At 38.3% G+C, this 13,682-nt stretch overlaps 1 protein-coding gene across 4 annotated transcripts in view; it reads right to left on the reverse strand.

Moving 5' to 3' along the window:
- Positions 1–1,110: 1,110 nt before the first annotated feature.
- Positions 1,111–13,682, reverse strand: part of LOC132401748 (ecotropic viral integration site 5 protein homolog) — a 269,778-nt gene continuing 257,206 nt past the window's right edge. For all 4 annotated transcript variants that reach the window (XM_059983911.1, XM_059983913.1, XM_059983912.1 and 1 more), the window contains one exon: positions 1,111–2,897. In XM_059983911.1, coding sequence (XP_059839894.1) covers positions 2,559–2,897 — 339 coding nt within the window. In that variant the 3' untranslated portion in view covers positions 1,111–2,558. The remainder of the gene's footprint in view (positions 2,898–13,682) is intronic.

The following is a 13,682-nucleotide window of genomic DNA, read 5'->3' on the forward strand; positions in this document are numbered from 1 at the left end:
AAAAATAAATTGGAAGGAACAGCAGCAGTAAGGTGAAGCTGGTTAGAAACTTTGTAGTAGAGAAACCACATTTGGAAAATGTTCACTATAGAAGGTGAAAACTTTTGGTGAGTAATTTACTGACAGATTAAAATGTACGGTGGAAATAAATTAATAAAAGACCAGTTATACATACTTAATATACAACATGTCCTTTGAATTCACAATGCTTTGCTGGAAATGCAGGTGAAATTTTGTTATGCCTAAAACAAGATGCTGCTAGATACTTGTTTGAAATAGAAATTGTCTACACTACTCCTATGAACATACACTCTGTGGCCACTTTATTAGGTACAGGAGTGGGACCCAGTGAGGTCTTCTGCTGCTGCAGCCCATCCACTTCAAGGTTTGATGTGTTGTTCATTCAGAGATGCTCTTCTGCACACCGCTGTTGCTATGCATGGCTATTTGAGTTATTGTTGCCTTCCTGTCAGCTTGAACCAGTCTGGCCATTTTCCTCTGACACCTCTCAATAACAAGGCGTTTTCACCCACAGGCCTGCCACTCACTGGATGTTTGTTTTTCTCACCATTCTCTGTGAACCATAGAAACTGCGTGTGAAAATCCTAGGAGATTAGCAGTTTCAGAGATATTCAAATCACCCCAGCTGGCATCAGCAGTCAAAGTCACTTAGATCACATTTTTTCACCATTCTGATGTTTGGTCTGAACAAAAACTGAACCTCTTGACCATATCTGCATGCTTTTCTGCATTGAGTTGCTGCCACATGATTGGCTGATTAGATATTTACATTAATGAGGTGTTTAAATGTACAGAACTGGGCCACTGAATGTAAACTTCCATATACAAAACACACCCTTCCACTGAATTTAATATGCATTGCTGGAAATTCAGGTGAAACTTTGTTATGCCTCAACAAGATTCTACTATGATACTTCCTTCAGTGTATATACATTTCTCAGCAAGATAAAAACAGAACACTAGCTCCAAACTACGGGTTCAGTTACTTGATTATAAATTAGTAACAAGGATTAGAAATCTTAAAAAAACTTAAAGATAAATTAAATCATTAAAACAATTTATCTGAAGTAATTGTGAAATTAATCTCTAGCCACATAAGAATTTTCCTGGTGAAAGATACCAACAGTTTATTTGCGGTCATGAGGAATTTTACAATTTTAAAACATGGAACAATGTCTATAATTTGCATTCCCTTTTAGTTTTAATAATCCGTTACATCAGTAATGGAAAAAAATCACATAAAGAAGATACAGTACGATCCCTTTAAAATTGTGAAAAGTTTATTATAATTCTGTTATAATTTATAGTTAAAAGAGAAGCACTGATAGTGTTTATACAAGCATTCTCATTAGTGAAGTGAAAAAGCTAGTGTTAACAACTGCCAAGCAGAGCTAACATATATTTAACAAAGATATTTTCTGAGGAGGTTTCCTTATTTCTGCATAACAGAGTTTCCTGATAGTGTTTCTGCATTTCCTCGAATGGTATAAACTCGGTAATCAGACAATGCCTATATTGAAATCCCCAATTCTGAAGTGGCTGATTTACACAATGACAGAAATGCAATCCTATGCATTCTCAGTTAAAAATAAAACATAGTTATATTAAAGTTCAACAATATTTCTCTGTCATAGCAAATTAACATGTAAAATTAGATATTGCTGGAACACATATCACTGGTACATCATTATTTGTATCAGACACTTAATATGAAAAAGTATAAACTAAAATGGGTAAAAATGGGTGAATGTATAAACAGCAATCTCAGCATTTGATTTTTTTTTACTTAAAAAAGTAAATTTTTGAAGAAATGGATTGTTGTGGTGGGACTCTAAGCAAGATCATGATATACCATACAGTGAATCTGTGTCCTTTACATGTTCCAATTGCATGTTTTTGTACTCCAATGCCCAAATAGGATTGTTGACCAACAGACTCCTGACCAAACTTGTCTTGCCTTAAAGGCACAAGATCTGTACGACTGTCCTGGTACATTTATAACATAAACAAGTAAAATGTGTTCTCTTTAGCATAAAATACAATTAATATTGCACAAGATGATGCATCTTTTCCATAATCAACCATTATCCCAAGAGCTCACAATTCCATTGACTGAAGTATTAAGCAAAGGGAAATAACCCCTCCCCTTTTCTCTAAATAAATTAGGAAGTGTGTATTTCAAGTTTAAAAAGACAAATGAAGATACTGTATATAATACTGTCAATATCACATTTCCTGTCCATTTTACAAGCCCTCTCGTGTTTTAGCATCTGGCAACAATTATTTGGGGAAGGTTTTGGCAGAGATTAAGGCAGACAAAAGAACAGGTAAAATGACATCCTCCTTGCAACCCTCCCCCCTTCCCAAAACAAAATATACAGTATGAAATCTGGTGCTTTGTCTCCACTATTTCAATGGTAGACCCCCATGTAATTTCTCATATCAGTCCCTTTAGTTTAATCAGCAGGCAAGACTGAAAACTGCATTCAAGTCTGGTTTTTGACATGAACCAGAAAGCCTCATGTTCACAGTGATGGTCACACGGTGGTGGAGAAAGATTCCGTATGGTCCTGCCCCTTTGCGCAGACATTCTGATGACTAATCTGGCTGTAGTGACAAGGATGCAGCATTGTATCCTCACTGTCACTGTCTGTACTGTCCTCACTGTCCTTATCATTAGCTTCCATTAGTACATTTCTGCTGAGGTGGTGAAAATGGTGAGGAACACCCCGAAGACCACGAACCCTCAGAGTATTTGGAATCAGATCTTCATCAGAGGAGTGGAATGAGTCATCGTCAGCGATGTGATTCACAATGTGGATCCGATCAAAAGTGTGTCGGTCTGAGAAGTCCCTCTGCCCTTTTAGGTATGTGACCTATTGAAAAAAGAGATTATTATTGACCCTCTTCACAATTTTTAAAATACCAATTGTTTTATGTAATGAAAGACTTGAAAAGGATCTAAAATTTATGTTGCAGTGAACATTTCTGGTCACAGTAACTTTCCTCAGAGAAGTTTTCCAAAACAGTTTTGGAAGTTTTCCATTTTTTTCATGTCATGCTTCCATTTGTCTGGATACTCACCAATCAACCAGCTATTGATCAAATGATTTGAGTATTTCGGGTAACTGCAAGTAAACTACACCTTGAATTCAGCTAACCAATCACAAGTAAACAGAACAACACCCAGTTCCCCTTCCCTTGATTTGATGAAGATATGAACATAATTACATTGGTCTATTACTGTAAACATTAATAGCCTGAAGTAAACAAACTCACAGAACCCAAATGTCTTGCTATAAATTGTGTAGTGCAGATACATGGATTAAAATTCCAGAGGAACAGCTTCATCAGATCTCTTTCGACAAAGGATTAAAACCCAGTATCCAGTCTTTTCTCTTTCCATATGATTGCAAATCTGTTTTTACCTATTCCCCTCAGATTCCTTCCCCACTCCTACCAGCTCAGATACACATCTTTTTACTTTTTTTTCAACTAAACTGGTATAAAAGGTTATTATAAGCAGGACTTGCTGTGTCATTTATTTATTCAGGGCAAGACAATCACAAAATGATTGGAAGGAAATAGAATACCAAACTACTTGGGAAGAGATTTGACAATAAATTCATTCAAACTCAGTCAACGTTAGATCTGGAAATATGATCTAAACTTTGACAACATGGATATCTTAATACTACTAGAAAAAATAATTTTAAGGAAGTGTTGAAAATCCCAGTTTCCAAGGAATAACTGATTAGAATTGGGAAAATGTCCATTACATATCAATTATTCTCTCTCAATAGCACACAACAATGCAAAGAAACTCACAATCTAACCAGAAATCCAAACAGGGAAAATACATGCAAAAGATGTTAGCGTGCTGAGATTCTTAATCTTTTCACTCTACACAGAAGTAATTCTTGTTACAACATTAGTAAATTAGTCAAGTATCCAGTTGTTAAAAAAAACCTTTATCCCAAAGAGGGATAAGTACACAAGACAACCATTTTGATTGTGCATAAACACATTTTGAAAAAAAAAATCCAACTATATGGGAAGGAATTACAGATTAAGTTCACACAAAATGTCACTCACTGGTTAGCCATGTAAAATTGATCTAACCTTCATACAAACCATGGACATGTAATGAGAATGATTACATTGTTGTCAGTGGAAGTTTCACTCATACAAATGCAAGTGGTATGAACTGCACCAGTTAGAATGGACTGGGGACATATACAATTACTTACCTGAAGGAGACTGCCCCAGTCCGTTATGCATGTGGTGGAAGAAGGGAGCAAAAAGAGAGCAATTTAGCAGAGGTAATACTATTCACACCACAGCACTAAAGATTCACTATGGCTGAACCTGAAGCTCCAGACAAGAGCAAATTCTGGTGAATAGGATCTATTGATCTATAATTACAGTCCTCTATAGACTTTTCCTAAAAGATGGGGATTATCAGTAGGAGATAACTCAGTGTGCATTACTTGGGCAAGGTTACTCATCCTCATCTCAACATCCTTGCTTTAGATAGGCCTAGGGAGAACGCTGGGATGGTGACAGGCATAATGATAGTGAGAAGCTTATTTGCACTATCATTGAACAGAAATCCACTGCACCACTTTTCTCTCTAACCAGAAACATGCAGGACAACTACCTTAGCACAGAATAAAACCCTAAACCTTTCTGATGTACATGTAGTTTCACTATATGCAAGGTAAAGTTGTGGTCATCACAGAACACAGGAAATTCCACAAATGCTGGAAATCCAGAACAACACACTCAGAATGCTGGAGAAACTCAGGAGATCTGGCAGCATCTATGGAAATGAATAAACAGTCAAGATTTCAAGTCAACACTCTTCATCAGGACTGGAAAGGAAGGGGGTGGAAGCCAGAATAAAAAGAATGGGGGAAAGCCAAGGAGTACAGCTAGAAGGTGACAGGTGAAACCAGGTAGGTGGGAAAAGTAAAGGGCTGTTAAAGAAGGAATCTGATGGGAGAGGAGAGTGGACCATGGGAGAAAAAGAAAGAGAAAGGACACCAGGCGGATGTGACAGGCAGGTAAGGAGAAGAGGTAAGAGGCTAAAGTGGGGAAACAAACAGGAGGTAAGGTGGTGAGGAAAAATTACAAGAAGTTGGAGAAATTGAGTTGATTGGCAAGTGAGGATAACAGATGAGATAAGAGGGGAGGAGCAAAGGGGAGTTGTAGACTTCTATACCCCAAAGTAACAGTATAAACAAATGTACATCTTCTAGAGAGAAAAAAACAATGGCTTTCTTTATTGTAATTTTTCATTATGCTGTTTCATTTCAGATAGCGATGGAGATCCATGAGTAAGCACATTGTTCATACAGTACCTCACAAGTGAATCCATAGGCTACAGTGATGCTCAGCTATCAGAGATTACGGTGGCAGTAAGTATTGACAAACAACCAGAGCAACATCACCCAGTGAAAATTACAAATCAAAATCAATCCATGGAACCAGAAATGGCTCCAAGACTTCCCAATGTTTTGTCATTTCTTCTTCAGGTAATAGGATATTGTTTGCCAAAAGGTTTTGCAAATTTACAGCTGCTAATATTTCCATATGTCTACAATAGACCATAACTTTTGTAAGTACTACTTCAAAAATTTCATTTTTAAACATTCAACTTCCCCCACACTTGGCTTCACATGTCACGTTCCAGCTTGTACTCCTTTCCCTGCCCCACCTTCTTATTCTGGCTTCTTCCCCCTTTCCTTCTAGTCCTGATGAAGGGCCTCAGTCTGAAATGTCAACTGTTTATTCCTTTCAACAGATGCTGCCTGATCTGCTGTGTTCATGCAGCATTTTGTGTGTCACTCTGAACTTCCAGCATCTGCAGAATCTCGTATTTATGTTTAAATATTGTTTTAAATACACACTGATACTTGGTATGGACTAACATAAATCAGCGTAATCCAAGTTTTAATGAACCATTCATGCTTGCTTGGTGTAAAGAGATAATACACTGAAAATGCTTTCCCAATAGCCTAGTATCTGTGAACTGAAAGATTCCTGCCACCTCTATTTTAATGACAGAGACATAAAGTTGAACTTGCTCAATATTATTTCACCAGTGTGGTCTTATTGCTTTTCTCTCAAAATGCACCCAAGTTTGTAGCACAGCAGTGTTGGCTCCTTGTGTTAGCAGTAGAAGACCCACTTTCTTGGGCTCTGGTCAAGGGAAGTGGTAATTTGGCAGCACTTTAAGATGGGTGGTGAATAACAAGAACCAGACTGAGCTTGGGAGTGTACTGGTGTGATCGCAGTTCACATGCAATCATTGATCAAAATCTCAAAGACTGCATTTTTGAGTACGTAACTTCACCAACAGCAGAGTTATCTTCTGGAAAATACTAGTTCCTTTAGCTAATTGTAGGACTCACTCTCTACAACTGAATATTCTGAATCTGGTAAAGCTCTTGTGCTCTTTTGCCAAGACCCTCACTTCTGTGATTGCGTTTGGAGTAAGATTTAAGACCTCATTGCTACACGGAGATGGACCATGAGTTTTAGCAAATATTTTTGGACTCTGATGCCCAAAGACTCCATTCATCATTTCTCCCAAACAGCTCAAACTCTTCTTAGAGGACCAACAGTTTTAATCATTTCAGAATAATGAGTCAGCTGTGTTCGAGCTGAACATCTTGTATTCAACTACCCTGGCCATGCTAACCCTTGGGGTCTCAAACTTGAGACTCTGCTGCTGATAATTGCCCCACAGGGTGGAAAACCTACAAGGGGCAAGTTGGTTCAGGCAACAGAACTCAAGGCTCAGACCATGGATGCCCAATGGCCCTGACTCTAAATATCTTTGATAACCACGAGCACACAAAAATGGTTGGAAAAAATGTAATTTAATGTATTAAAAATATTACTTTCAATGAAAAAATATCTTACATAGAATAATAGAGGAAAAAAAGAAAACTCCACTCAGGCTTTCATGCCAAATGGGTAGACATCAGCTGGAATGAAGTTATGTAGGCCAGATACAAATTGAACCTGATCCCTCAATCTAGAAGAACTGAACTTCAGCCCTGGTCTCAGTGATTTGTCCTTCAGTAGAGGGGAAGAGAAAGTTGTTTAAGCTATTAATATTATTTCTCTTTTGTATTTGCACATTGATTGTGCTGCTGGGTGGGGTCTTTCATTGATTCTATTTTGTTCTTAGATTTGCTGAGTATGCCTGCAAAGAAAATGAATCTCAGGGTTGTATATGGACACATATACAGTTGCAAGAAAAAGTCTGTGAACCCTTTGCAATTACCTGGTTTTCTGCATTAATCACTCATAATGTGCTCTGACCTTCATCTAAGTCACAACAATAGACAAACACAATCTGCCTAAACCAATAACAAATAATTGTGCTTCTTCTAGTTGATACTGAGTACACTTACAATCTAGGTTCAAAAAAAAAAGTATGTGAACCCTTGTATTTAATAACTAGTAGAACCTCTTTTAGCAGCAATAATCTCCACCAGTCATTTCCTGTAGCTGTTGATAAGATTTGCACAACGGCAAGGAGGAATTTTAGACCATTCCTCCATACAAAACTGTTTCAGTTCATTGATATTTTTTGGATGAACAGCCCTGTTCAGGTCATGCCACAGCATCTCATTTGGGTTAAGGTCTGGTGTTTTGGCCATTCCAAAACACAAATGCTCTTCTTTTTAACCCATTTTGTTGTTGATTTACTCTCGTGTTTCGGATCATTGTTTTGTTGCATCATCCAATTTCTATTAAGCTTCAGGTGACAGACCTGTACTCTGATATTCTCCTATAAAATGTCTTGATACAATTTTGAATTCATTGTTCTCTCAACAATTGCAAACTGTCCAGGCCCTGAGGCAGCAAAGCAGCCTCAAACCATAATGCTCCTTCCACCACGCTTGACAGTTGGGATGAGGTTTTAGTGTTGGTATGCAGTGTCTTTCTCCCTCCAAACATACCAATGTTCATTTCTGCCACAAAGTTCAACTTTTGTTTCATCTGTCCACAGAACACTGTCCCAGGAGCATAATGGAACATCCAGGTGGCCTTTTGCAAACCTGAGACATGCAGCAATTTTTTTGGAGAGTTTCTTCCGTGGTGCTCTTCCATGAACATCATTCTTGTTCAGTGGCTTTCTAATAGCGGACATATGAACAGAGACTTTAGCAAGTTCTAGAGATTTCTGTAGGTCTTTTGCTGTTAAACCCTTGGGTTCTTTTTCACCTCCTTCAGCACTGCACATTGTGCTCTTGGTGTGATCTTTGCAAGACACACTCTCCTAGAGAGAGTAGCAACAAGACTGAATTTATAGACAATTTCTTTTCCTGTAGAAGGAATGAATACTCAGGTCTTTAGAAATGCTTTTGGAGCCATTCCAGCCTCATGCATCTTTACAATTCTTCTTCTAAGGTCCTCTGAAAGTTGTTTTGATTGAGACATGGTGTACATAAACAGATCTTTCTTGAGAAGAGCAGGCTCTGTCAGTAACCTGATATTGTGTGCCTTTTTATAGAGCAGGGCACCTCCACAACCCACATCTCCAATCTCATTTCATTGATTGGAACACCCAAGTCCAAATAGCTTTAGTAGAAGGCATGACCCCAGTGGTTCACATACTTTTTTGAACCTAGTCTGTGATTGTTTAAATACTGTACTCGGTATTGATGAAAAGTGCAATTGTTTGTGTGTTATTAATTTAGGCAGGTAATGGTAGTCTATTACTGTGACTTAAATGAAGATCAGACCACATTTAATGAGTATTTAATGCAGAAAACCAGGTATACTTTGAACTTCGAAAAAGGATACCACTATGAGTTCTAACCCTGTGAATGTAGATCATTGTATAACTTTCTATTTGTCACATTTAAAACTTTTGGGTCAGTAATGTACCCCTCAGAATATATCCTTTATTGCCGAACCCCTTGAAATTACTCCAAATATTGAACTAACACCAAGTCATCAAGGGGAACCTTGTATGGCAGATGATAAGTGCTTTCAGGAATCAATCATTCAATTTATGAACTTTGTTTTGTTGATTCTTCAGTTTCAACTACGTAAGCCATCTTTATAGGCCTGCATTCTTCTCTACAATAATCCTCTTTTTCACATCATTGAAAAATGTCTTGTGCTCTGTTTGGTTTCAGTAGCCAAGCTCATTCCTTGTTTGCCCCCTCCGTCCATCTGTTTTTGGTGTTTATTCATATCAGCACTTTCCCTCAGCTGTCCCTCTATGGACTATTTATTTTTCCTCGCATTGTCTCACCGAGAATAACATTTTACTGAGCTTTCCTTAGAATGTATATATCATACGTACACAAGAGAATGCATTTATCTAAAGCTTTCATAAGGATGAACCTAGAATTTCTCATTGCTCATTTAGCCTTTTCACAGCCTAACATTTACTAAAGCTTTAGTAATTTATAGCAATTCATGTCAAATTTAACTCTATTAAGGTTGCTATCATCTGTAGATTCTGTTCTTAACACCGAATGAAATTAGACTATGATCACTAATTGAGATTTCACTCACTTGGAGCTTTTCAATTTATCATTAAGATGTTTAATGTCCCTCTTCATTCCCCCAACAAAAAGTTTTTTTTTGTTTTGATCACAAGTACTTTATCAGTTCATAGAATAATCTGTTCTCATCTTTGAATTTAGAAAACTGAGGGTTATCTTTGCCTCTTTTAACACCACATATATACACAGTCAAACAGTGTAATACAAAGGCTACAATGCACCACAGTTGATTTCCTTTCCCTCCCTGCTCTTGCAAAGATAGGGCTGTCTCACATCCTTTCCTGTTTATTCTTTCCTTCACGAGCTGGAGAAAACCTTACATATTTTAGTCATTGGATGCTAATAGCATTTGCAAATCTAAATGACTGGTTAATTGTTTAAATCTAGTCTTCACACCACTTGGTAAAAAATTGATCTACTGCAAGTTCTGTTTCTTTGTGGCCTTTTGTTTGTAGAATACTCCTCTCTGTCATGCTGCTTAATGGCCCTCCTTACTGCCTATTTACTTTGTCAACCAGAATATTAAAACTTGGGCAATGTCCTGTGAACAAATTTTAAATGGTCAGAATTTAACCATCTCTTAGGAGTCTATTTCCCTCCAGACCAGATCAACATTCCAGCAACATTATGAGCAATCTAACATTTTTCTGCTTGAGACATCCTCAGATATTAATGATTATACAGGAAATTTTATTTCATCTTCAAAGACAACTTCTCAAATTTCCTTTGCAACTTCTCCATGACCTCATTGCACAATTAGTTAATATGAACACGTACAAACAGGCTGGATGAACTCAGCAGGTTGGGCAGCATCCGTTGAATGGAGCAGTCAATGTTTCGGGCTGAGACCCTTCGTCAGGACTGAAGAAGGAGGCGGCAGGGGCCTGTAACTTTTTGGCCCGAAAACGAAAACGCTGACTGCTCCTTTCAACAGATGCTGCCCGACCTACTGAGTTCATCCAGCATTTTTGTACATGTTGATTTGACCACAGCATCCGCAGTGTACTTTGTGTTTACTGGTCAAGATGAATCTCTTATGACAGTTTCTTCCCACCCAGTATATTACTTCCCATCCAGACAGCCTGGTCAGTATTGCAAATCAGGCTTTGTATACATCTTCCACAGAACTTTCCCCTGACCCACTTCTAACTTGTAGATGGAAGGAAAATCATTGAAGAAGCAGCTAAAGATGGCTGGCTCTGATATTGCCTTCAGGACCTTCTACAATGATGTCCCGAGATTATTGATTTCCAATGACCACAACTATCTTTAAAAGAGTGATCAGGATCACCATGTTTCAGTAACACTGAAAGGTAAACATGGCAAGATGAGAGCACTATGCACCTGTGTAACTTGAATGTTTGACTGTTTATTTAATAAACAATTAAACTTATACCAATAGTTGGTGTCTTCTGTCCTGTTTACTGAATCAACAGATCTGCTCTCATGCAAAATGTTAAGTAAGGGCTGATAAATCCCCAGGAGAGATGAGATCTCTCTCAGGTTGTCATGGAAAGGAAAGAAGTGGCGCAAGTCCTCATGAAGATTTTTGCATCTTTATTGCTGTTAGTGAAGTACTGGAGGATTGCTGACATTCTTATATTTAAGACGGGTAGCAGGGATAAGCTGAATAACAAAAGGCCGGTGAGTCAGGGGTAGGGAAATTATTGGAAAGACATTCTAAGAAATAGGACATATGCACATTTGGAAAAGCAGGGGCTGATTAGAAATGGTATGGATTTGTGTGGGGGGAATCCTGCCTCACAAGTTGAAGGAAAATACAAACTTTTGAAAGACCATAAGACAAAAAAACAGAACTGGGCCAGTCAGTCCATCTGCTCCGTCATTCCATCACAGTTGATTTATCATCCCTCTCGACCCCATTCTCCAGGTCTTCTCCCCATATTCTTTGATACCCTTACTAATCATGAACCTATCAATCTTTGTTTTAAGGTAAGGGGAGGGAAGTTCAAGGGGGATATTAGAGGAAGGTTTTTCACTCAGAGAGTGGTTGGTGCGTGGAATGCACTGCCTGAGTCAGTGGTGGAGGCAGATACACTAGTGACGTTTAAGAGACTACTAGACAGGTATATGGAGGAATTTAAGGTGGGGGGTTATATGGGAGGCAGGGTTTGAGGGTCGGCACAACATTGTGGGCCGAAGGGACTGTAATGTGCTGTACTATTATATGATTCATCTATAAATATACCTAATGACTTGGCCTCTACAGCCAACTGTGGCAATTAATTCCACAGATTCACCAGTCTCTGGGTAAAGCAATTCCTTCTCCCTTCGGTTCTAAAGGGGTGTCCTTGCATTCTGAGGCTGCACCCTGTGGTCTGAGACTCCCCACTGTAAGAAACATCCTCTACATGTGCACTCTAATAAGATAACCCCTGATCCTACTATGGTACCACAAGTAATGGCCCAAAGTCATCAAATGTTCCTCATACATTAACTCTTTCATTCCTGGGATCATTCTGCAACCTTTCCAACATCAACAAACCCTTTTTTAGATAAGGAGCTCACAATAATAGTTCAAATGTGGTCTGACAAACACTTTACAAAGGTCTCAACAATAAACCCTTGCTCTTATGTTCTAGACCTCTCAAAATGAATGTGCTTTCCTTATTACCGCCTCGCCATCAGCCAATCATGCAAATTAGGGAACCCTGCATTATAACTCCCAAGTACTTTGCATCTCTGATTTCTGAATACTTTCCCCATTTTGGAAACAGTCTACACGTTTACTCGTTCTGCCAAACTGCATTACCATATTCTTCCTTACACCGAATCTGCCACTTCTTTAACCAGTCTTCAAACCTCCAAGTCCCTCTGCATCCAAATCATTAATATATAAAATGAAAAGTAATGGGCTCAACATTGACCCCGGGGAACACTTCAAATCACTAGCCAATCAGAAAAAGCCTGCTTTATTCCTATTCTTTGCCTTCTGTCAGTCAGCCAATCGTCAATCCTTGCTACCTTTCTTCCACAATGCAACATTAGCCACCTTCCAGTCTTCCAGAAGCCAACATCTCCAAAAGGGCATCTGTACATGATCCTCCCACAGAGCAAGTAAGATTGGTCAGATTGCAGTTGTTCCAGTTGAATTCTGTGTATTCTAGGTAATATAGCTCAGGAAAGCTACATTAGCTTGGAAAGGCCTGCTACATAAATTTCCCAGGAATGTGACTGCAATTCAAGAGTCAAACTACCAGGCCCATAAAGTAGATAATATTATGCAAGGTGATTGTAAACTAAAATGTGTATTCAGAAGAATATATATTAAAAATAATGCCACATATCACTATGTGGTAGCATGAGGCCATAGAGACTATGGTAGAGAGTTACAGCTCACTCCATAAGGAGGAATTTCCAAGTTTAATTTATTAAGGGGTTCCACACTGAAGGCAGAATATAAATGATGACACAGAAATCCACCATTTGAATCACCAGCAATTCAATATCCCATTTCTCCATTCTGTCTCAGTAGCCTTCAAAAATTATTTCCCTTTGAAGTGCTGACTCCAATGTACATTTTGATGATTTAAACTTCCATATTAGTGATTAAACAAACTCTGCTGCTCAAATGGAGTCGTTTCTTTTAAAGTGTTGCAATCTATGCTCACATCCCCACACCGTATTCTTAAAAGGGAAGCAAATGGGTTTTTAAAAAGTGGATGTTATGGCATAATACAGTAAAACCATACCCATTTCCACTACCTTTACAAACAGCAAGATCCAGATCACAACCACACTGTGAATTAAAGTTTTTTTTCCACACATCTCCATTTTTTTTGCCAATCATTTTGATTCTACGCCTCCAGTCCTTGAACTACCTTCAAAGTGGAAAATCCTTTCTTTTTTTAAACAGAATACACTATGCTCTTAAGCTTCTCAAACACATCCCCACTTTGCTGCTTTATGGAAAACAACTCCAGCTTTGATGGTTTTAAATGAGGAGCTGAAATTTTCATGCCTGGAACCAATTTAGTAACCCTGTTCTGCATCATCACAATGCCCTTCAAATCTTCCTTAAAGAGTAGCTACTGAAGGTCACACCTCACCTTTCAGGAACTAAGTTAAAATGCTGAAGCCAAATTACTCTAGAATAGAAGG

The sequence above is a fragment of the Hypanus sabinus genome, chromosome 11 (genome assembly GCF_030144855.1).
Source record: "Hypanus sabinus isolate sHypSab1 chromosome 11, sHypSab1.hap1, whole genome shotgun sequence".
Classification (NCBI taxonomy): Eukaryota; Metazoa; Chordata; class Chondrichthyes; order Myliobatiformes; family Dasyatidae; genus Hypanus; species Hypanus sabinus.